Source organism: Pteropus alecto, unplaced genomic scaffold (genome assembly GCF_000325575.1).
Source record: "Pteropus alecto unplaced genomic scaffold, ASM32557v1 scaffold111, whole genome shotgun sequence".
Lineage (NCBI taxonomy): Eukaryota > Metazoa > Chordata > Mammalia > Chiroptera > Pteropodidae > Pteropus > Pteropus alecto.
In genome coordinates this window covers 6,873,590-6,898,217 of record NW_006431915.1, presented here as the reverse complement: position 1 = coordinate 6,898,217, position 24,628 = coordinate 6,873,590, and the positions used below count along the sequence as shown (strand labels likewise).

At 35.5% G+C, this 24,628-nt stretch overlaps 2 protein-coding genes across 2 annotated transcripts in view; both read left to right on the top strand.

The window, feature by feature from the left end:
• The window catches only part of ZFP37 (ZFP37 zinc finger protein), an 11,248-nt gene extending 6,873 nt beyond the window's left edge, over window positions 1-4,375 (top strand). Inside the window, 2 exon segments of the mRNA XM_015599694.2 lie at window positions 431-504; window positions 2,754-4,375. Of these exon segments, the coding sequence (XP_015455180.1) occupies window positions 431-504; window positions 2,754-4,306 (1,627 nt within the window). The 3' untranslated portion in view covers window positions 4,307-4,375.
• A 17,038-nt stretch (window positions 4,376-21,413) lies between these two features.
• LOC102879714 (zinc finger protein 300-like) overlaps window positions 21,414-24,628 on the top strand; it is a 4,917-nt gene continuing 1,702 nt past the window's right edge. Inside the window, exons 1-2 of the mRNA XM_025041599.1 lie at window positions 21,414-21,509; window positions 23,057-23,146. Of these exons, the coding sequence (XP_024897367.1) occupies window positions 21,476-21,509; window positions 23,057-23,146 (124 nt within the window). The 5' untranslated portion in view covers window positions 21,414-21,475. The remainder of the gene's footprint in view (window positions 21,510-23,056; window positions 23,147-24,628) is intronic.

Here is a 24,628-nt window from a genome sequence, read left to right as displayed (position 1 = left end):
TCGGTGCCTGTTTTCTGTTTTTCTCCTTAATCACCGACATCACCCAAATCGGATTCCTATTACTGCATATCTAAATTGTTCCAATTCTTAGGTAATTTGTTGAATCCCTTTTTAAAATAATTCATCTTAGGTGTTGCCACCAAGCATTAAAATATCCAGTTATTATTTATGTCACTACAGTCCCCAAATTAGCACAATGTGCACAATATCTTTTTAGGTTTCATCTGACCCTGAATTTTTCAAGACTCCATGAATTTCCTGAGAGTGGAAGGACCAGTCTTTCAAATGACAAATGAAGATACTTCATGGAGTTTTTGATCCACTCGTTAGTAGCTCTAGTTATGGCTGGCTTTACTTTTCTTGCCGATACTTGCTGTTACAACTGAAAAATAATCTTGAGTTATTTAATACATCTTTGTCATTGCTACAGTGACTCTCGTCTCGATTCAGGTTCTTACGCAGTACTTGGAGGTTCTTCAAGGAAGGACTGTTCTATTCCCTTTGGTGAGTTGCTGGGTCCAGTGAGCTCCATACTTCAGTTTCTGAAGTTATAGTCATTTTAGCTTAAAATTCATGTTTTAGTTACTGTCTCACGTTCAGGACAAGCTTATAGATTTAATCACATGCCCTGCCACACCCAACTTTCCCTTTAACCCTACCCTATTACACCAGTTCACTAGTTCAGATTCTCCTCCCCTCACTCATGGTACATTTCTGTTGTAGTGTCAGTTGGGACCAGCTACAACCAATAAGGGGTCGGGTCATTATAATGTTACACCACAAGGGGAAAGATTTGAGTTTTGATCCCTTTTTTACCCTGAAGGAAATTTGCCTCTATTCTCCCTAGCATCCTTGGGCATTGGAAGATACTGCTGCATAAAAGTTCGTGTATAATGTTTCTCAGAATGCTTGCATCACTTAAAATTTGCTGAATGAAAAGGCAGCTAGCAACTTCACTTTTCCTTACCATATCTATATCACCATGATATCTATACTTATAAAAATTGATCTCCATGGGAACGGATATTTTCAAAGTTCCCATGAAAGTAATAGTATTTCCTGGGTGTGTATTCCAATACCATGACTCTCTTCTGTTTGAGCCCAGTTTTCGCTTTATCCATGTAATGTTCCTTTACCACCAAGATGGCTATTCACTTTTTAGCTCTTTCTTTCTGAAGTCATATAGACTCTTATATCTGCTTCCATCTTTGAGTCTTTTGAAGTTTTTTCAGCTGATCCATGTACATAGATGAAAAGAGCCACCCTAAAATGGTAGTCCCAACTCAAGTTTTTAGTAACATGTGAAGTGTCCATATCTAGTTAAAAGAAGTCTTTGAAGTTCCATTCTAAGTTCTTAGGAGAAGAATATTCTTGATATTCTTGGATTAGCTGAAACCTCATGTTTACCACTGTCAAATCAATTGTTTTCAACCTGAAGTTGGATTGTTTAGTACAAACATGGCTGCCTGTATCTGTTCGTGTGGGTGGTGGTCTCAGAGAAGGGAAGTAGGGGTTGTGAAGATATCTCAAAATATATAATTGTATAATGTGTGGAGGAAAGAATATGATCAATCACTTAGAACTGGGTATAAACTTAAAATTTATAATTAGCAATCAGTAGAGTTACTTGAACAAAGATATGCCCCATAGCAAACTATTGACAAGTGTGTGTGTACATTGTAAATCCAAATGGTGTAAAATTTGTTTGCCAATCTCATTACTATGGATATTATCATATAATAAAACCATTAAGGAATTCTGAGAAACTGTAGGATTCCTTTTAATACAGGAATGTCATTATTATATTGATCATGGATGGTAGCAGTGGAACTCCCTTTTCTGCTTAGTCCCTCTGTCACCTGTAAGGTGTTTAGTACTCCTTGGTGGACTTATCTTATTTTCTCTATTTATGATCTTTGGGGTGCAATAACAAAAATTTACTTGGGCTAGCTTAGGTAAGTAGAGGAATTTATTATAAGATCCTGGGTATATCTCTTGTTACTGAAGACAGATACTTTAGCTAGGCCTTACTAGGGATTGAAACCAGGTTTAGAAAGCCATTAGGTCTTGGGATTATGCAAATGGTCTCTTTGAGGATATATGATCTTACATCTCTGCTTTTCTGAAGATGTATGCTTCATTCTTTGTACTGATGCATTTTCTGTTTGCACAAGGGATATATGGCTCTATATTACTTGTCTTATATGATTTTTAAAGTTGAGAATCCAATGGAGATTAATTATAGTCTAAAGTTTTAGGAAGAAGATTCTTATTGGACATCTTGGCTTGAACCAGATATGTCAACAACTGTGCCATGGAGAGTTGGATTAGTATGGTACAGGCTCTAGGAGCGAAATACTATGGATGGATTGGCAGTTATTAAAGCTGGGCAGGTTGAGTTAAGAGACCTCAAAAGTGTCAACTATAATTACAAGCTCTTTTAACTTCATCTATTCCCTATTTACTGCTCCTTGTATATATTTCATCTTCTATCTCAGTTTGCAAGGTCATATTTATAAACAGTCAAAGCTTTTTCTAATCACTAATGTCAGTTTTCTTTTCCTGTTTTTACTACAGCACTTTACCCCTCAAGTCTAAGAGTTAGGGACATTTGTGCCTGATATTTCATTCACTTTGGGATATTAGACTTGAATAAAGATTCAGCCCCACAACAGAGCATTTCTTTATAACTTATATTCTAAAATACGAGAGTGCAAAGATTCACAAGAATGTCTCATTGAATTATATTTTAGAAGAAGTCCCGCAAGATGATGACCAGCTAGAGAATCATCAGGAATCTCAAAACCAACTCCTTAGGGAAGTTGCAGTCAAGAAAAGAACTCTGACTAAGAAGAAAGGCCATGAATGTGGTTCATTGGAGGGTGCAAATCTGAGTACAACACAAGTTTCTTCCCCAAAAAAGCGTCTCAAATTTAATTCACAGAGAAAGAGTTTAAAACAGAATTTAGACTTACCTGGTCATATAAGAAACTATGCAAAAAAGAAACCTGATGTAGCTGAAGAAGAACACAGGAAATCATTCAGCCATAGCTTATCTGATACAGAGACTCAAAACCAAATTCAAACTGGAAAGAAACAGAAATTATCCAATCTTAGCTCATCTAATAAGCGTGACAAATCTCAAACTGGCAAGAAACATGAGAAACTAGTTTGTCATGAGCCATCCCATACTAAATGGGACAAAATTAAAACTGGAGGAAAACATGAGAAATCATTCTGCCATAGCTCATCTACTAAGTGTGGCACAAATCAAGCTAAAGTGAAACCGTATGAATGTAATCAATGTGGAAAGGTTCTTAGCCATAAACAAGGACTCATTGACCATCAGAGAATTCATACTGGTGAGAAACCATATGAATGTAATGAATGTGGGATAGCCTTTAGTCAAAAGTCACACCTCGTTGTACACCAGAGAACTCACACTGGAGAAAAACCATATGAATGTATTCAGTGTGGCAAAGCCCATGGTCATAAACATGCCCTTACTGACCATCTAAGAGTTCATACTGGAGAAAAGCCCTATGAATGTGCTGAATGTGGGAAAACCTTCAGACACAGCTCAAATCTTATTCAACATGTAAGATCTCATACAGGAGAGAAGCCTTATGAATGTAAGGAATGTGGTAAATCTTTTAGGTATAATTCGTCTCTTACAGAACACGTGAGAACACATACAGGTGAAATACCATATGAATGTAATGAATGTGGAAGAGCCTTTAAGTATAGCTCATCCCTTACTAAACACATGAGAATTCATACAGGTGAGAAACCCTTTGAATGCAACGAATGTGAGAAAGCTTTCAGCAAGAAATCACACCTCATTATACATCAAAGAACTCATACTAAGGAGAAACCCTATAAATGTAATGAATGTGGAAAAGCTTTTGGACATAGCTCATCTCTTACTTACCACATGAAAACCCATACAGGTGAAAGTCCCTTTGAATGTAATCAGTGTGGGAAGGCCTTCAAACAAATCGAAGGCCTTACTCAACATCAGAGAGTTCATACTGGGGAGAAACCTTATGAATGTAATGAATGTGGGAAAGCCTTTAGCCAAAAGTCACACCTCATTGTACATCAGAGAACTCATACTGGGGAGAAACCTTATGAATGTAATGAGTGTGGAAAAGCCTTCAATGCAAAGTCACAACTTGTCATACACCAGAGATCCCACACTGGAGAGAAACCCTATGAATGTAATGAATGTGGGAAAGCCTTCAAACAGAATGCATCCCTTACTAAACATGTGAAAACTCATTCAGGAGATAAATCTCATGAGTGAAATAAATGTGGGAAATGTTAACTGAACTGAAGGTTTTATTTAACCTTAAAAGTGTTCTGAATTTAAAGGATGTTAGAAAGCCTTTAACAAGAAGACACACCTCATTATATATGAGAGAATTTGAAAATGAATCTTCACATAGAAGCAGTAGATAGTTTAAATTTGATACTAAACCTTTTATTTAAAAACATTGCTTTAAAGATAATTATTGTAAATGATTCTATGTGTTCAGACTGAAATATAAAATTTTTCAAATTGTTAATAACTTGAATAATCAGAATACTAGAGAAACAAATTACATATGCTGACAATTCCTGAGTGTTGTGTACTTAAGCACCACATATAAGAATTGAATTTGCCTGTTTATTGCCATGTATAAATGTGTGGCCATTGGTATGAGCCTCATCTTTGATACACCTTGTTCTTTCTTAATATCTTTGTTTCCTTCTGTGTCAGCAGAAAACTTTATTAAAAGGTTCTTTATGTTAAAAATATTAACACAAAATTAAGAAAAAATGAAAACAGCTGAAGATACACAAGTGCTAGTAGAAAATGATGCTCAAGATACATTATTAAGTGAAAAAAGCATTTTGCTGAACTGTGCATATAGTATATTCCCATTTGTGTACAAAAGTGTGTGTGTTTGTATGTATGTATACATATATTTGTATGTGAATAGCCTTGGTTTGAAAAAATACAGAAGAACTTTAATAGTGGTTGCTATTGGGCACAGGAGTACAGGAATGGGGTCTAGGATGGGAACAAGATCTCTTTATTATATACTGTTTGAACTTTTTAAATCAAGTATATGTCTTTCACAATTAAAACCCTTTTAATATGCATAAATAAACACTAATTAAAATTTCCACTGAGCCCACTCCATGATGTTGTTTGACAGAATAAACGTTTCTGTGCCTATTCATGAATGATGATGACTCTGAGGATATGGTATTAAACTTGATATTGAATACATGGATACTTTTCCTATTAAACATGTTCTTTTATTAAAGTAATAAATTACAACTATAACTTGGCACTATATTTCTTCTATTTGCCATTTTTTAAAAAAGACTGAAGATGAATTGTTGCTTGTGAATGAGAGAGATTTTCTGAACAATCATTCCACTTTTTTCCTCATATTCAAAGCACTTAAACACAAACACCTCAATCTGGGATTTCAAATGTATTGCAATAAATGGCACAATTCTCTGTTCTTGCCCAAGAGCAGACATTGTTACTGAATCACTGCACTCTGAGTGAATCTAGACTTGGCCTCAGAATTATTCTTAAGCATGCATTCCAGAAGATACTATGAGTCAATATGGGTTTGTAGAGGAAAGTTGTTTTCCACTGCATACCCAGGTTTTATTTTTTTTCTCATGAGTCATAGACAAAAAGTACAGCTGAACTGTTTTAAAATTTACTTGTTACACTAAAAACAGTGATATTAGGACAAAAATGGTTTTGTAATATAAGGTAATATTTGGCATGTATGTCACCTTTTACATTTTTCACAGTACATTCACTGGATTACCTTATTTGTTCCTCAGAATAAACATATGAATCAGTAAGCAAGACTTATCTCATCACGGTCAATACTAAATATTTTACCTGGATACTAGTCTGGCATAATGGGCTATCAACAAATATGTGATTAAATGCCATCTTTGCAAATATTTCCCATTCAAGTGCCTGCCTTCCTGACCTCCTCTTTTCTGAGAATTAAAAGGTATAAATATTGAGAATGGAGTGTGTGTGTGTGTGTGTGTGTGTGTGTGTGTGTGTGTGTGCGTGTGCACGCGCGCACATATGTTGAAAGACCAACCTATGGATATCATGTGTGTGTGTGTGTGCGCGCGCGCGCACATGCACGCACATATGTTGAAAGATCAACCCATGGATATTAGCCATTACCAATTAACTTATTTATTCTTGGGGGAAAAATGCAAGGTGAAAGCCATTTCCATCAGTAATTTATTACCAAGTGGAAGTCTGGCACTATGCACAGGACGAACATCACTGTGCAGAGCTGTAGAAAATCTTCACTTTTTAAAAGAATAAAACAGTTGCAGGTTATGGCTAGATTAAATTTACCATACTTCTTGGAGAACTCATAATAGTGCCACACCCCAAACAGGAATATAGGTATGCCTGAACAGTAGAAATGAATGCTGAAAGCATGGGCAGTAAAAAAACCGAATTAAATGGTAGCATCAATAAATAAGGCAATGTTTTAAAATGATTGCAAGGGAATAATTAAAGGAAATTGACATATTGAGGTAAGTCTAAATCAATGATTCACTAACTTTAGCATGCATCAGAATTGCTTAGAGGACTTGTTAAAATGTGGACTTTAGAAATGAGCCCTACCCACAGAGTTTCTGGTTTAGTAGGTCTGTGCTGAGGCCTGAAAATTTGCATTTTTAATTAGCTCCCAGGGGATGCTGATGCTGCTTGTCTGGGGAACATACAGAAACACTGATCTAAATTATTGTTTAAATCCATTTTAAATGTTTCCAAGATGTTTCTTTAAAGAGGATGAAGAAGCACATATCTATAGAGTAAATTATTACAGTTTTTAAGTTTATTCAATATTGATCACTTAATACATGCTGGGTACTACTCAAAATCCTAGGAATATAGCAGTCAAAAAAAACAAGAAGAAAAAACCTTGTCCTCGTAGAGCTTAATTCTAGAGTGGAAGATAAGCAATAAGCAAATAAATAATTAAAATGTAGAGTATGACAGACGGTGGCACGTGATATGGCAAAAAACAAAGCAGGGAAGGGGAATGGAAGTGTAGAGGAATGCAGTTTTAAGTACAGAGGTGGTGGTGGTGAAGCAAGCTCAGGTTCACTTAGATGGTAACACAAAACTTCAGGAGTGAGGGAGCAAGTCATATAATATATGTGATCAAAGAGCATGCCCAGCATACATCTTTTAGAATCTGAGTGTGTAGGAAGAGAGAGAAAGATACTGAGATCCTCCAACATAAAGAGGGAAAAATAGGAAAAATTTTTATTAAATCAAAATTTAAATAATAAAATTTTCAAAATAATAAAATTTAAAAATAATAAAAAGGTAGAAAACAAGATCTTTTATGCACTGCTTTTGGTAGTCAAGGTTGCACAATTACTGAAATGTAAGTCTGATAGTATACATCAAAGCTTTAAAATGTCTGGCAACCCTACTTCCAGGAATCTATTCTATAACACATAATCACAGTGTACTATAATATTTATCACAGAACACAAAGAAGTTGGATATAACATAAATTCTTAATTGATTAAATAAAATATGATACCCTCATAAGATTGAATAATATGACGTTAAAAGTCATACTTTCAAATTATATTTAAGGAGATGCTGATCCTATATTATTCTTAGGAATGTATTAGACTGATGCACCTCTAGGCATTGATGGAGTGATCTAATAATGAAAAAAGCAACATTTGTCTGCTAAGTCTCCTTATAGCAGGCTCTTTTTCTCACATGTTATTGACCAAAAATGCGTACCATGACTATCACTAGTTTTAAGAGAGTCTCAGAAACGTAGAATATTTAGCTATTTAACCTTTATGGTAAAAGAAGGAAAAGTAAAAGGACACGGACATTAGAAAAAGGGCATGGAGCAAACCAATCTATAAAACCTGAAATAATAATTAAATAAAAAACATTGGTTTACAAAATATGTACTTTAAGATCTTAATTTTTAAAAAATATGTATCAGTTAAAATTTTTTTATTTTTCAGTTACAGATGACATTCAACATTAGCTTCAGGTGTATATATATAATGTTTATACATGCAAATACATATGTTGGAAAATGTAAAATACTACCATCATTATGTGGACAGTGGTTCCTTCATGATTGTGAGTTTAAGAGTAAGTTTTATGTTTTTCTAAATAATTTTGATATATTCATGAATTAATTTTATTTTGTTAAATTCCTATTGAGCCTGACCTTCCCACAGATAAAATCATAAACTCTGGACAACACACACACACACTCGCACACACACGCACACACACACACACACACACACACACACAATGACCTAAAGAAACTAGAGAGTGAACAAAAGCAGATTATGGAAAGGAGTTGAAACTTGGAAAAAAAGTGATAGGTAGGAGTTTAGATCACATTTTCATGGCTTTAAGTCTGACGACATTCTGAAGTTGGTGTGGCAAAGGGGAATAATTTGATAGAAAACATGCAGTCTTCTTGAGATGAAAAACCACAGGACTGAGTTCAGGGCAACTACAGCCACTGGAAAGTGAGGGGAGAATCCCAGAAAATTGAGACTCAAAGAGAAGGCAACCCAAACTATATGAATAAACTCTGCCCAAATCTCTGGCTCTCATGCATGTATGGCACAGACTCCTAAGCCTTCAACTAAAGACCAAAATAAAAGCTTTCATTTTTGCTGTTGCTCCAGAGACAGAGTTTGAAGTTTGAGTTCAACCATGCTAATCACTTGATAAAACAAAAACATTAACACTCTTCAGAGAAATATAACAGAATCAAGAATCTCCACAACTTATCATTCATGATTTCCAGGATACAAGAAAAATTTACTTGACATTCAAAAAATTAGGAAAATATGACCCCATTTCAAGAAAACAAATCAGAATGAGCAGATGCAGATATTGATGTAATTATTATAATTATCCTTAATAAAATAAAGAGTTTATAATGAATGTAAAGTGTCTTTTTGACTCAGTAAAGAAATAGAAACTACAAAGAAAAATGAGAATAAAATTTCTAGAACTGAAAGAGATAATGTCTGAAATTTTAAATTCACTAGGTAAGTTTACTAGCAGAATGCAAATGACTCGGAGTTATTGAATTTGAAATAGATCAGTAGAAATTATCTAAACAATTGAGAAAAAAAATGATCAAGAAGGCATTAACAGAACCTCAGTGACCTGTGAGACAACAACAAAATGTCTTGCTTAGGTGTAGCTGAAGTCCCAAAATGAGGAAAGATTTGGACACACAAAATATTTGAATATATAATGGCCAAAACTTCCCCTAAATTTGGTAAATGATATAAATGTACTGATTTGAGAATCTCAGCAAACTCCAAGCAGGATAAGTGTATAGAAAACCATGATGAATTGCATCCTAGACAAGCTGCTAGAACTTAAAGATAAAAATAAAATCTTGAAAGTCAAGGGGAAAAATGCCACATTAATGTGATTTTAAAAATTCAAATGATTGGCAACTTATCATCAAAAACTGTGGAGGCCAGAAGACAGTTGATCAGTATCCTTATATTGTTTTGGAAGAAAACAAAAACTTTCATCCTCGAATTCTATATCCCACAAAAATATCCTTCAAGAAAGAAGGTGAAATAATGATATCATATAAAAGAATTAAGATAATTTATTCCCAGAAGACCATAAAATTCTTGAGGTTGAAGGAAAATGATATCAGATGGAAACCCAGTTTTTCAGGAAGCATCAAAAAACATCAGCAATGGTAAATACACAGGTAAATATAAAAGACTTTTTTAACCTCTTAATTTCTTTAAAATACTTAGGATTGTTTAAAACAAAACTTATAACATTGTCTTATGGTGCAATACACATAACAACTCTAGCATAAAGAAAGAGAGTGGGCCTAGATGGTAGAAAGGTTTCTAAGTTTTATGTGATATGGTACAAATCAATTTCAAGTAGACTGAAAGTCAAAGGTGTATAGAGAAATCCCTAGGGAAACCACTAATGAGTAAAGCAAAGAGATATGGCCCAAAACACAACAGATCCATTTAAATGAACCTCTAAAAAGTATTTTTAAATTCTTAATAGAAGCAGAGAGATACTGAGGAACAAAATCAAAGGAGATGAAGAATACAAGTAAGATGGTGGACCTAAATCCAACCATAGCAATAATTACATTAAAACTTAATGGACTAAACACTCTAAGATTTAATGAGATTTAATAAAAAAGCAAGACCCAAGTATATGCTCTGTATAAGACCCAGACTTTAATAATCACGGATAAGTTAAAAGTAAATGGATTGAAAATTATATACCATACAAATAGTAAGCATACAAGGGCTGGAATGGCTATATTAATAACAGATAAAACAGATTTCTTGATAAAGAGTATTAATAGAGATAAAGGGGGCAACTTTTAGACATATCTTGATTGTATTTGATTGACAGCAATATTTAGATTATAAATTTACATTGCAGTATGTGGCATATCGCACATCTGTAGCACCTAAGATTCTACACATATTTTTTTTTCTCATGTGCATAATGGCATTTCTATGAATTGCCTGGCTCATGCCTCCTCTCACTTTATAAGCCAGCTGAGAGTAGAATGGAATATTGAACAGAACATCACCCCTAAAATGATTAAGCTGGAGTATTTGGTCAGTAAGAATTATTTTCGTTGTTTAAAGTATTCACCAGAAAGTATTCTTATCTTAATGTATATTGTGTGACTCTAAAGCAAGAGAGTATGCTTATCTGGCTTACAAAAGCATCTTTTTAAATGCTATCTATTTTACTCTATTTTGTGTATCTCTGTTCTTATCTCTAGGGTGACCATACATCTCAGATTGCCCAGGACATGTTTTATGCCTGTTGTCCACTTATAGTTATTAATATCAACTCTTTTACTATCAAAAGTTTCCTGGGTTGAATGACAAATTATATTTTTGCCTCTTTGCCAAGAGAAATTAATTGGCATTCAAAAGACATTCATTAAAGTGTAGTGTAGTGCAGTGCTTAGGAGCATAAGCTCTGAGACAGACTTTGGGAATTTACATCTTGGCTGCACCACTAACAAGCTGTATGACCTTTGTGTTCCTCAGATACGTCTTCTGTAAAAAAAAAAAAAATAAATAATAGTAATAATTGTTTCTCCTTCAGTCAGGAGTTAGCAAACTTTTAATGTAAAGTGATAGATAGTAAATATTGTAGACTTTGCAGGCCTTATGGTTTCTGTCACAACTATTCGATCTGTCATTATAACACTGAGAGCAACCAGACAATATGTAAATGAATGAGCATGGCCGTGTGCCAATAAAAGTTTATCAAAACAGATAGCAGGCCAAATTTTCCCAAGGGCTGTAGATTATAGACCCCTGAATTACATTATACGTGTAAAAGAACTATTAATTTAGGGCTTCACGAGGCAAAGGAGACTCCCTTAATCTTTGGCAAGGAAGTTTTCCCCAAAACAGTAGTATAGGCATTCCCAGCAGAAGGAACAAAGATATGGAGGTGGGATCAGTCTGTGCTAAGGTATGTGAGAAGTGGTTTATACCTACTATTCTTTAGAGACTTCCCTTCTTTACCTTGTTTTCATGATAAACTTCTGCTCCTCTTCCAAGACTCAGTTTTAAAATCATGTCCTAAGCCTTCCTCAGAGGCCCTTGCCACAACCCCACCACTAGCACCCAGTCTCTGATAGGGTTAGCTTCCTCTTACTATGCCCACTCAGCACCAATCATACCCGGTCAGATCACTGATTACACTGATTACACTGCTGCAGACTCTGAGCTTTTCTCTTGCATTACCAAGCATGGCAATGATAAATGTATATGACTGGAGGAATGAATGAGCTTTACATTATGGAGGAAGAGTCAGTAGACATAAATATAGTTAGGGAAAGCATTCCTCGGAGAGGATATTCTAATTTTTTTCCAGAATCATTAGCTAGAGTTCGCCAAATTAAAGGCATTCTGACTTAGCCCTCTTCCAGGGCTATCTCCTAGGGAGATAAATAACCTACCTCAATAAACATAAAGTAAGTGCTCAATAAACAATTACTATTAATATTAGCATACTTCAGATTGGGAAAGTGAGGCAATGTGATAGATAGGTAAAATGACTAAGCTCTCTGAGACTCATTCTCCTCGCCTGCTTGATAACAGAAGGGGCTTCCCCGGCTTTCCGACCCCCTCCACTTCCACTGTGTATCCATTTTCTACACATCTTAGCTGAATTGGTTCCCTGACTCCATCCTCAGATACCTGGAATTATTTTCCAGTTTATGTCGTTGCTCCCGCATTGTTCCCCTACACTTTTTCTATAGCTCCTGTATTCCAGTACTCAACTTTGTTCTTTAGAATTTTTGATGTACGGCGCTAACACGTGTTCGAAATATGGCGCCACCCATTCCGCTCAATGGGCGCGGCCATATTAACCCTGGGTCCGGGCGGACTAACAACCCGGAAAATATCGCGATACAGGCGAGTCAGGGGCTGCGCCAACTTCCGCTGTAACTTGGGAAGTCCGGCAGCCCTAGAGGTGGTGGTGGCGGGATGTAACGCTCAGCTGAGGGACCTGGAGACGAGGCGGGGAGTTGAGGAGTCCGGTTTCAGAAAAGGAGGTTTCAGTCACTGGCTGCGGTATTGGGAGCAAGGGCGCCATGTATGAACAGCTATTAAGCGTTTGTAGCGGTCCGTAATTTCCGGTCCTGTTGTTAGTAATTAAGGGGACCTGCTCAAGATAGCGATTGTCGCCCTGTGGAGCTCGAGATTTAGTGGTGCTGCTGGTAGTGGACTCTGAGTCAGCGATTTATTGAGGATTTGGGGGGCTAGTGACTGGCATGTCTGTGTGAGTGATTTTGCGTCTCTCAGGGTTACGGGTTGAGGTCACATAGAAATTAGTGGTTTGGGGCCCTGAAGGTGGGGATCCGTTATTAGGGTTTTTTTGGGTCAGTGAGTAGTGGCTGTAATGGACAACTGTTAGGAGCCTGTGTGATAGCTTGGGGACCAGGTGGCTCGTAATCAATAATTGGGGCTCCAGCCCTGAATTATAACAGTTTGCATTCAAACTTCACACTTATCATTGTGTGCTGGGATGTGTGTGTGTAGATTTATGCCTATAAGGATGTGAGGGTAGGAGGCAAGAACATCCTTGCCTCAGGAGTTCTGCTTCGACCCTTGGATCTGTCTGGTGAACAGACTTCAGACTGTATATTCTCTGCTAGTAGCTAGTACTTCACGCCTAAGTCTCTCAAAAACCCTTCCTCAAAGCTCCTTTACCTTCTCCCTGTCCTTCAGTCTCTTCACTGTCTTTGGACCATTTCAGTCACTCTCATTATGTCAACTTCAACCTTTAAACTCACGATGACCATCTGTAGCACCAGCTGAGACGTTTCTAACAGTCTCCAGAGTCACAGTAGTCACTTGTCTTCTACACATCTCAGTGAGGTTTACTCACAGACACCTCAATCTTAACATGAGCAAATAGAGTTTATCATATTCCTCCTCCATACTTTATCTACTTGTTCCACTGTATACTACATCACTATGAATGCCATCACTTCATCCAGATGGCCATAGTAAAAATCCTGGAAACATCTGGTTTTCTCCCTATATCCAATTAATCCTGGTAATTTTGCCTCCCTGACATGTCTCCAGTTTGTCCTCTGCATTCCCACTATCATGTTCTTAGTTCAGGCTGCACTATCGCTTGCCTTAAACCTGTATCTGGAAAACCCTGAATCAGTGTTGACTTTCTGGGAAAGTCAAAGGAAGGAGTGGCTGATTCCATCCAGGCATCTCGAAAAGCTTCCTAGATGGAGAAGGTGGCATTTGAACTGAGCCTATGTATTTCAACTGATTCGTTAAGTCTAAGGTAGTGAGAGTGGCTGTTACAGCTTTTTGAACCCTTGTTCGTTTAGTTTTAGCCAAATTGCCTTGTGAATTGTTCCCTTTAGAACTTCCTTGACAGGAGCTTAGGCTAAGAGGTCAGAAGGACAATAGCTGCTAAAAATAACAATCATTTTTTATTTAAAAAATAAGTTTATTCTAGAAAAATTGGAAACTGAAAATGCTAAATGCAACTCAATAAAAGTCACTTGTAATCCTACCACATTACAAGAAAATGTTTCCAAGCCCGTAAATACTTTCTAAGATATTTTAAATGAGTGTGCAGTGTCCTATCCTTTTGATAATTGATTTAACCAATCCTTATTGTTGAACATTTAGGTGGTTTCTACATTTTAGGTGACAAAGGAGCATTGTGATGAATAACCTTGCAGATATATCTTTGTGCATATCCATGCTTATTTAAAAAAAAATCTAATAATAAAAGTTATCCCCACAATAAGTCCAGTTACCATCCATCACCATACAAAGTTATTGCATATTATTGACTATATTTCTTCCTACATTCCCATGACTTATTTATTTTATAACTGGACGTTTGTACCTCTTAATACCCTTCACCTGTTTCACTTACCCCCTCTCCAACCCCTCCCCTCTCTGGTGACCACCAGTTTGTTTCCTGTTTCTATGAGTCTGTTTCTGTTTTTATTTTGTTTTTTAGATTCCACATGTAAGTGAAATCATATGGCATTTGTTTTTCTCTGTTTCACTTATTTCACTTAGCAGAATACTCTCTAGGTCCATCATGTTGTCTCAAATGGCAAGATGTCATCCTTTTTAATAGCTGAATAATATTTCTTTGTACATATATATCATATCATCTTTATCCATTCACCTATCGATAGACACTTAGGTTGTTTCCATGTCTTGGCTATTGTAAACAATGTTGCAGTGAACACAGGGGTGCCTATATCTCTTTGAAATAGTGTTTTAGTTATCTATGGATAAATACCCAGAAGCGGAATCGCTGGATCATATGGTAGTTCTATTTTTCATTTTTTAAGGAATTTCCTTACTGTTTTTCGTAGTGGCTGCACCATTTTACATTCTTAACAACAGTATGTGAGGGTTCCCTTTTCTCCACATTCTTGCCAGCACTTATTTTTTTTTTTTCTTTTTGATAACAGCCATTCTAACAGGTGTGAGGTGACATCTCATTGTGGTTTTGATTTGCATTTCCCTGATGGGTAGTGATGTTGAGCATCTTTTTCATGTGCCTCTTGGCAATCTGTATATCTTCTTTGGAAAAACGTTCAATTCCTCTGCCCATTTTTTAATTGGGTAGTTTGTTTTTTGATATGAAGTTGAATAAGTTCTTTATATATTTTGGATATTAACCCCTTATTGGATGTATTATTTGCAAATATCTTCTCCCATTCAGGAGGTTGCCTTTTTATTTTGTGGATGATTTCCTTCACTGTGCAAAAGCTTTTTGGTTTGATGTAATTCCATTGGTTTATTTTTGTTTTTGTTGCCCTTGCTTGTGGAGACTGGTCCAAAATAAATATTGCTAAGACTTGATGTCAAAGCTTACTGCCTATGTTTTCTTTTGGTTCGTATATGGTTTCAGGTCTTACATTCAAGTCTTTAGTCCATTTCGAGTATATTTTTGCATATAGTACAATCATTCTTTTGAATGTATCTGTCCAGTTTTCCTAACACTGTTTATTGTAGAGACTGTCTATACCCCATTGTATGTTATTGCCTCCTTTGTTATAGATTAATTGACCTTATATGCATGGGCTTATTTCTGGGTTCTCTGTTCTATTCCATTGATCTATGAGTCTGTTTTCATGCCAGTACCATACTGTTGTGATTACTATAGCTTTGCAGTATAGTCTGAAATCAGGGAGTGCAATACCTCCAGCCTTGTCCTTCTTTCTCAAGATTGCTTTGGCTCTGGGGTCTTTTGTGATGCCATAGAAATTTTAGTATTCTTTCCTTTAGTTCTGTGAAAAATGCCATTGGTATTTTGATAGGAATTGCATCGAATCTATAAATTGCTTTGAGTAGTACAAACATTTTAACAGTAGTAATTCTTCCAATCCCTGAGCTTGGTATATCTTTTCACTTATTTGTGTCAGCTTCACTTTTTTTCATCAGTGTCTTATAGTTTTCAGAGTGTAGGTCTTTCACTCCTTGGTTAAGTTTATTGCTAGGTATTTTATTTTTTTGATGCGATTATAATTGGGATTGTTTTCTTAATTTCTCTTTGTGATAGCTCGTTATTAGTGAATAGAAATGCAACTAATTTCTGTATATTACTTTTGTATTCTATGACTTTATTGAATTCATTTATTCTAAGAGTTTTTTTGGTGGAGTCTTTAGGATTTTCTATATATAGTATGTCATCTGCGTATAGTGACAGTTTTATTTCTTCCTTTTCAATCTGTATGCCTTTTATTTCTTTTACTTGCCTAATTGCTGTGGCTAAGACTTCCAATACTATGTGTAGAATAAAAGTGGTTAGAGCTTCAGTTTTTCACCACTGAGTATGATTTTAGCTGTGGGTTTGTCATATATGGCCTGTATTATGTTGAGGTACATTTCTTCTACACCTTTTTTGTTAAGAGTTTTTTTTTTTTTTAAATCACAAATAGATGCTGAAGGGCGAAGATATTTAAACATAAAATGGAATATAAACATTTCATCCTCAAAGAAAAACATATCCTGTCCTGATCTTTTCAGAACTGTAAGATAATTGATGTTATCATGGTGTAATCCTTTGTGGTCTCTCTGAAAAGCAACTTTGACAGGAGCTGTCTCCAAAGTAGTCTTTTATGTAATTGATCATAGGAATTTCTAGGCTCATGATTCTTAGAATCATAGGGCAGGCCCAGACTCTCAATGCTATCTTCTTTTTACCCCCTCCCTACTCATCCAATCCAAGCTCTGTCTTTACAGATATCTGCCCCTTCCGAAGAGGAACAGAAAATGACTAAGTCTCAGGTAAGGGAGCTGTTGATACCCCATTTTGTTTTTCACTCTATTCGAGTCAGTTTAAAAGAATCCAATTCTGAATTTTTCACTACAATAGGGTTTTAATCTTAGCTGATTATTGTTTCTACTCCCACCCCTGATCATGAAGGACTAGAGTTCTTTTCTATAAAGGGAAGAGGAAGACTATTTATATACATATATTTTTAAAAATGCAATAGGTTGAGAGCCTCAAAGTTTATATCAAGTGAGCATTCTTGGTGGATAATGGAGATCAAGTGAATTTGCTCGTTTCTGTTGGTTTATCACTCAGCTAAATACTGCTAGCCAGCATCTTAGTGGTTGTGATTGTCATACAATTTTAAATGTTTTTATTTGAAAGTATATGTTGTGTAATTTTTATCTATAATCTATTGGTTATACCCATGATGTAGCATATAGCTTCAATATAGTAGTCTTCACAGAGGGGAGCACACATTTCTTAGATGTACAAGATGATCCACTGGGACACGGGATGAAAAGATGAGAACATCCACTTGTATTTAAATAAAATTGTTTTTTTTTTTCTTTTAAAGGTATATGTTGTTGTATGCATGCTTTTTTTTTTTAAACTGAAAAATATCTCACCAAGAGTTGCCTCATGAAGCTAAGCAGGGTTGGGCCTGGTTACTACTTGGATGGGAGATCCCCTGGGAAGCCCAGGTGCTGTAGGTGTAAAAAATAAAAAAAATAAGAAATTGTAAACTGACAAGGTCCTTGCAATCTGTGAGGTCAACCAAGGGTTGCCTTGCCTTAAAAAAAAAAAAAAAAAAAAAGAGTTGCCTCATTAGAACAAAAGACACTCCTAAAACCCAGGAAATTCCAAAGATTATAGGAACTCTGTCAGGAACCAGAATCAAAGACTAAATAGTAGAACAAAAGATACTCCTAGCACATTTATTGCTTAGGAAATTACAAAAGTTTTAAGAACTCTGGCCAGGAGCTGGGGTGAAGACCAAAATATATATTTCTTATTATATTACAATATCACAGTCTTGGGTTTTAAAAGTTTGGGGACTACTGGGTTATGTACTTATAATTCTACACTCAGTTCCAATGTGTGGGTTTTTTAACTTCATACCACCAAGCAATCCTTCAACACCAGCTGGCTGTTCTACAATTCAACTCAATTTTGATACTACATACCTGGAGACAGTGTCAGATCCTGTAGCTTAAGAGCTCATTCCTACAAGATTGCTCCCCACCCCGCCTACACACTTCAGATACCAATTACCAGTCTAGGTTGTTACCTGTGCTTCTGACTGACTGGCTGGAGGCCCCCTCCTTTGGTTTGATTAATTTGCTGGAGGGCCCCACAAGACTCAGAAAATCAGTTTACTTGCTAGATTATCAGTATATGACAAAGGATATTAAAAGATACAATTCAGTAGTTAGGTGAGAGATACATAGGGTGAGATCTGGAACAAAGGAGTTTCTGTATCCCTGGAGTTTGGGGCCTGGCACATAGCACGTGGTATAATTCTGGTTCAATCTGTAAGCTCTCCAAACTCCCTCCTCTTGGGTCTTTATGGAGGCTTCATTACATAAGCATGATCAAGTTATTGGCTGTTGGTGATTGATTCACCCTCTAGCCCCACTCATGTCCCTGAAAATCAGGGAGTGGGAATGAAAGTTCTAACCCTCTATTTAGGGTTAATTTTCCTGCCCGCCCCCCCACCTTGCCCTTCTTAGGGGCTTTCTAAGAGCCCTTCATTAACATAACAAAAGACACCTTTGTTTTTTTTAATCAGAGGAAATTACAAGTGTGTTAGGAGCTCTCTGCCAGGAACGAGGAACTAGGACAAAGACCAAATATATATATATAATTTTTTAATCATAAATCACGATAACACAGTACCGTTGGTACCAGTATACCTCCTCATTTCCAGAGATCATTTTTGTCTACTCCATCTTTGCCACCATAGTCATATTCTAGATTTATAATCACCTATAACTGTACAACCTCCAAGCAGTTCACTCTGGCCATTTTTTCTGTTTCTAGCTCATTTACTTTAGTACCTTGATTCCAGTAATTTTTCAGCTCTATGCAGACCTCTGATCCATTGACCCTCCATTTTTTTCACTGTTCATTATTCCACTCTCCCCACTCTTGTTTTTTTTTTGTTCTGGACAGTAATCATCCCATTCAAGTCCAATTGCCTACTTATTGCCAATGAATATTTATTATAATAGATATCTCGAACTTAATTTGGACAACTAGAATTTGTGTGTGTGGTAAAATATATATAAGATAAAATTTGCCATTTTTAAATGTACATTTCAGTGGTAGTATTTTCACAGTTTGTGCATACATCACCACTATGTATTTCCAAACTTTTTTATCACCCCAAATAGAAACTCTGTACCCATCCAGCAATAACTCCCCATTCTTTATTCCCACCCACAGCCTTTGGTAACCTCAAAACTAATTTATGACTCTATGAATTTGCCTATTTAAATATTGCATATAAATAGAATCCTACAATATTTTTCCTTTTGTATCTAACTTTTTTCACTTAGGTATTTTCAAGGTCTGTCTATGCCGTAGCATGTATCAGGACTTCATTCTTTTTTATGGCTAAATAATAGTCCATTATGTAGATATATCACTTTTTGTTTATCCATTCATTGCTGATGGACACTTGGGTTGTCTCTACCTTTTGGTGAACATTGGCATACGAGTATATGACTACCTGTTTTCACATCTTTGGGTATATACCTAGGAGTGGAATTGCTGGGTAGTACGGTAATTTGTTTAACTTTTGGAGGAACTTGCAAAGTGTTTTGCACAGCAGCTACACCATTTTAAATTCCTACCAGCAATGTGTGAGGGTTCCAATTTCAACACATCCTTGCTAACACTTGTATTTTCCATTTTGTTGATTATAACCATCCTATTAGGTATAAAGTAGTATCTCATTGTGGTTTTGATTTATATTTCTCTAATGATTAATGAGGTTGAGCATGTTTTCATGTGCTATTGTTCATTTGCATATCTTCTTTGGAGAAGGAAGTCATTTGTCCATTTTTTAATAACGTCATTTGTCTGTTATTGTTGGACAAATAGAATTCTTAATTCCACCTCTCCTCTCCACCCAAACCTACTCTCGTGTTCTTAACTTTAGTAGCATGCCAGTTCCTTAAATCAAAAACCAAAGACTGTTAGTTGGTTTCTCTCCTTCTCTCATACACTGTCTTTCAGATATATCTTGGTTGGATTTGATTAACATCAGATTTACAAATGGAATTCTCTTATTGAGGTAGAACCTAATAAGGGTTTGAAATGTAAGCAACAATGAGCTCAGTAGTACTTTGTTACTAACTTATCATAAATTATCCCATTCTCATTATTTCTAGGTACACATTTAAAGAATGAAATTGATTAGATTAAATATTGCTTATATTTTATTGGTTTTTATTTTAATTTAAACTTTAAAGACAGTTTTTATATTTAATTTTCAAAAAATTTTTAATGTAAAAATTCAAAGATACATAAAAATTTAGAAAACAGCATAATAAACCCTTGTATGTCCTCATCTAATTTCAATAATTATCAATATTTTACATATCTCACATCTTTTCTGTCTCTCTTCCTTAATTTGTTCTCTGGAGTATTTTAAAGCAAATCCTATACCTGGAATTTCACCAGAATATACCTGCTTTGCAGATTTTTGTTGTTGTTATCTTCATTTCTCTTTAGTGGTTTCTTTTCAGAATACACTTATTTAAGTTCAAATGTTGAGTTAAAACTATTAAGTCAATAATAGTTCAGGTGACATGCAGATATGGTAAAAATCATGAATGTGGTGTATGACTAAATGATGTTTGAGAGTATTATCCTAAAATACTCATGGTTCTTTGAATTTGCCATTCTTTTTCACATCCCCATGCCTTTTTTCTTACTCCTCCCTCCATTTGGAATGATCTTTCTCCTTTCACATCTTACCAGAGAATACACTATTCAGTTTTTACATTTCAAAAAAAATTGTACCTTTACTTTTTTTAATCTTATTTTTACATTTTCTGTTATCCATTTTGCATAACTTTACATCTTCTATAAAGCCCAACTCAATGTCCCAAAATGGAATGCTCTTTCCTATTTTTATCATAACCCATTTGACTAACACCTTATAGCATTTATATATTTACTTGTTTGCCTCCATCTACTAGTATCTAAACTTCCTGTGTTGTGTTTTATTCATATTTGTATTCTGAGTACTAAATAGTACATAGTACATAGGTGTTTAATAAATGCTTATTGATGGAAAGAGAGAATGAATGGTTTTTGATGGCACTGTTTTTATACTAGGATTTTTTCTTCTCCCCAAATTGGTCTCATAGTAACATCTTTAATTTATTATGATGAACTCTGTATGATGAAAACAGCAATCATTTCTCATACATTTTTTATATAACACCCAGTGCTTTTCACTGTAGATTGAACAAGAATGTCCTGTTACAGGAGTTTGTGTCATTCAAGGATGTGACTGTGGACTTTACTTGGGAGGAGTGGCAGCAGCTGGACTCTGCTCAAAGAAACCTGTACAGGGATGTGATGCTAGAGAACTATAGCAACCTTGTGTCAGTGGGTAAGGACTTTCCCTCAGAAAGTACTGCTATTAGTTACCTATTGCCATATAACAATTACTCCAAAATTAGTGGCTTAAAACAAACATTTCTTACTAATAATTTCTGTAGGTCAAGAATTTGCCATACTTTAGCTGGGTGGTTCTGGCTTGTGGTCTCCCATGTGGTTGTAGTCAGATGTTGGCAGGGGCTGCAGCCATCTGAAAGCCTGACTGGAAGTGTAGGACTCACTTTCAAGATGACTTATTCACGTGGCTATTGACAGGAACCTTCAGTTCCTTGCTGTTCAGTGGCAGGAGATCTCAGTTCCTCACCATGTGATGTGGGTTTGTTCTCCACACATGGGAAACTTCTCCCAGATAGAGTGATTGAGAGAGAACAAGGAGACGTCCCAGTGCCTTTTATGACCAAGTCTCCAAAATCACACACTATCACTTTTACCTTATTGTGTTTATTAGAAGTGAGTTACTAAATCCAGCCCATGCTCAAGGGGAGTAGAATTAAGCTCTACTTCTTGAAGGGAAGAGTTTCAAAGAATTTATGGACATTTATTAACCCACCATAGTACCCAAGTGACTGCCTTTCCTTTCTTGTTTACTAAAAGCTGTTCAGTCTCTAAAAGCTTGATGTGTTTCATTTTGAGCTATGTTCAAAAGAATATCAATTTTGAGTACCAAATACTGTGTTTCTACCTCTTCAGTGAACTTGAATGCAAAGAAAATGGGTCCTGCATCTTGCTCATTCTTTGGAGATTAAAGACAACGGGCTGGGCCCAAGTTCTTAATTTTTATATATTGAGATGTAATACATATAGTAAAGTGTTCACATCTTAAGTATACAGCTTAATGTATTTTTCATCTGTATACACTTACTTAACCACTGCCCAGATCAAGCTATAAAACATTTCCATCACCCCAGCAGTCTCCCTTGAAACTCTTGCCATTTATCTCCTTTAGAGATAATAACTTGTGGCTTCTATCATCGTAAATTTTGTCTGTTCTTAAACTTCATGTAAGTGTAATAATACAGTATGTAAGTTTTTGTTGTCCGATGTCTTTTATTTAACACAATATCTGTGTTTTTGTATGTGACAGTAGTTCGATTCTCATTATTGCATTATATTCCACTTAATGACCGTACAGTAATTCATTAGTTTATCCATGCTACTGTTTATGGTCATTTGGGTTGTTTCAGATTTGGGCTATTATGAATAAAGCTGTTATGAACATTCTTACACATATCTTCTGGTGGAAATAAAGATTTCATTTCTACTGGGTATATACATAGGAGTGGAATTTCTGGGTCATAGGGCATATATATATTTAGCTTTAGTAGCTGCTACCAGACAGTTTTCCAAAGGGGTTATAGCAATTTATATTTATATTTATATCAAGCTTTGATAATATCAGCCATTTTACTTTTATATCAAGCTTTGATAATATCAGCCATTTTACTTTTGGCCATTATTGTATGTAATGTAGTGGGCTTGAATTATAGAATGGTGGATTGTCCAGTAATGCCCAAATCCTCTATCATTTACTGTAAACAGGGTATCCATCTCTGAAGTCAGATAAAATCTTGTTAAAGCAAGGAGAACCATGGACGGAGGAAGGAGAAATCTCAAATTGGGCTTATCCAGGTAAGTGAGAACCTGGCATATGGATGGCAGGGAAATAAGATTCATATTGATTAGTAAGATGTCTATATTTGAAATATTTTTTAGGCAATCATTTTTAAGGCATAGATATTAAGAAATGGCTGAAGACAGTTGATTGCAGTGGGATTGTTGGATAACTAAATAACACTGCAAAATATCAAACACCTACATTATACTTTTTCTTTGCTTGAATTTAGAGAGAGAGGTAACCCTCTTACCTGTACTCTGGATCTTATCTATGTCTCCATCATTTAGGACATTTCTTAGCGTCCTTTTGGCTAACATACTCAGCACCCACTCCCCCCAAATAGTCTTATACTCTTTATGCATCCAGGCATTCTTTGATATACTCTCTTTCTAAGTTAGTTACTGAATAATATTCTTATTTTTTCTTAATGCCTTCTATTTTCCTCTCCGTTTTAGTGTGAAATGTCTTAGAATTATAATCTTTTTAAAAATCTTCAGGACTCTAATAATGGAAATATTTTCATTTGCCTGTCTTTCTTTTCTGTGACCATTTTTAGTTGGTTATTGTCTTGGTTCTTTTTCTTGCCTTTCTTCAATGCTGCTTATTAAATTTTCATTTGAGTATATCCTCCCTACTTTCATCTTGTAATTTAATCTTCTACCTTTTCCCCCTGCGTTTAATCAATTCGTTTTCATCTCCCCCTTTTTTCCATTTAATTTTTTAAAGTTCTGTTTTATTGTCATTTTCCATGTCCTCAAATGCTTGTTTGAATGTATTTAATTCTGTTTGGAGTTCAGACAAAATTTTTTCTGCTTCATGGCTAGTTTTTTTTGTTTTTGTTTTTGTTTCCAGTGGACTATATCCTCTGTTGATTTCTATACAAATTTATTTCCTAATTTTCTATAACCCTTCCCTAGGAACTTGACTTTTTTTCTGTTCACTTTTATCATATTATGATATACTTATAAGATTCTAACTTTATGGAGTTCTTTTCTGTTAATATAGCAAAGTCCAGGTACTTTAGCAGCATCTGGCCTCCTTTTCTACTTTCCTTGCTTTTTGTGATTGGGGAGAGTTTTAAGTTTTCTGGTTTTGTGGTTCTTTTTATTTCCAGGACCCTAAATTTCCCCCTTTTTTTCTTCTTTTCCCCATTACTACCACCTAATACCAGAGAGTATGTCTTCTTCTTTTTTTGCTTTTTGTCTACCTCAGAAGTGTCTTGTTCTTCTCACTCAAAATTGTCTCCTTTTAAATAGAGCCTGCACCGTACCATGCCTTTTTATGTTATCTGACCTTTTTAAGTTGTATGTACTTTGAAATCTCTTTCTTGCAGTTGTGCTCTAATCTGCCTGGTTACTTACAGTATATTTATATTTAGTGTGGATTTAATCTTCCTGCTGGTCACCTACTCTCAGTTCTTTTCACTAGCATCTTTCCTCTATCTTTCCTGAAATTATTTTTTGGTCTACCTTTGTTCTTCACAGAGTCATGGTGGA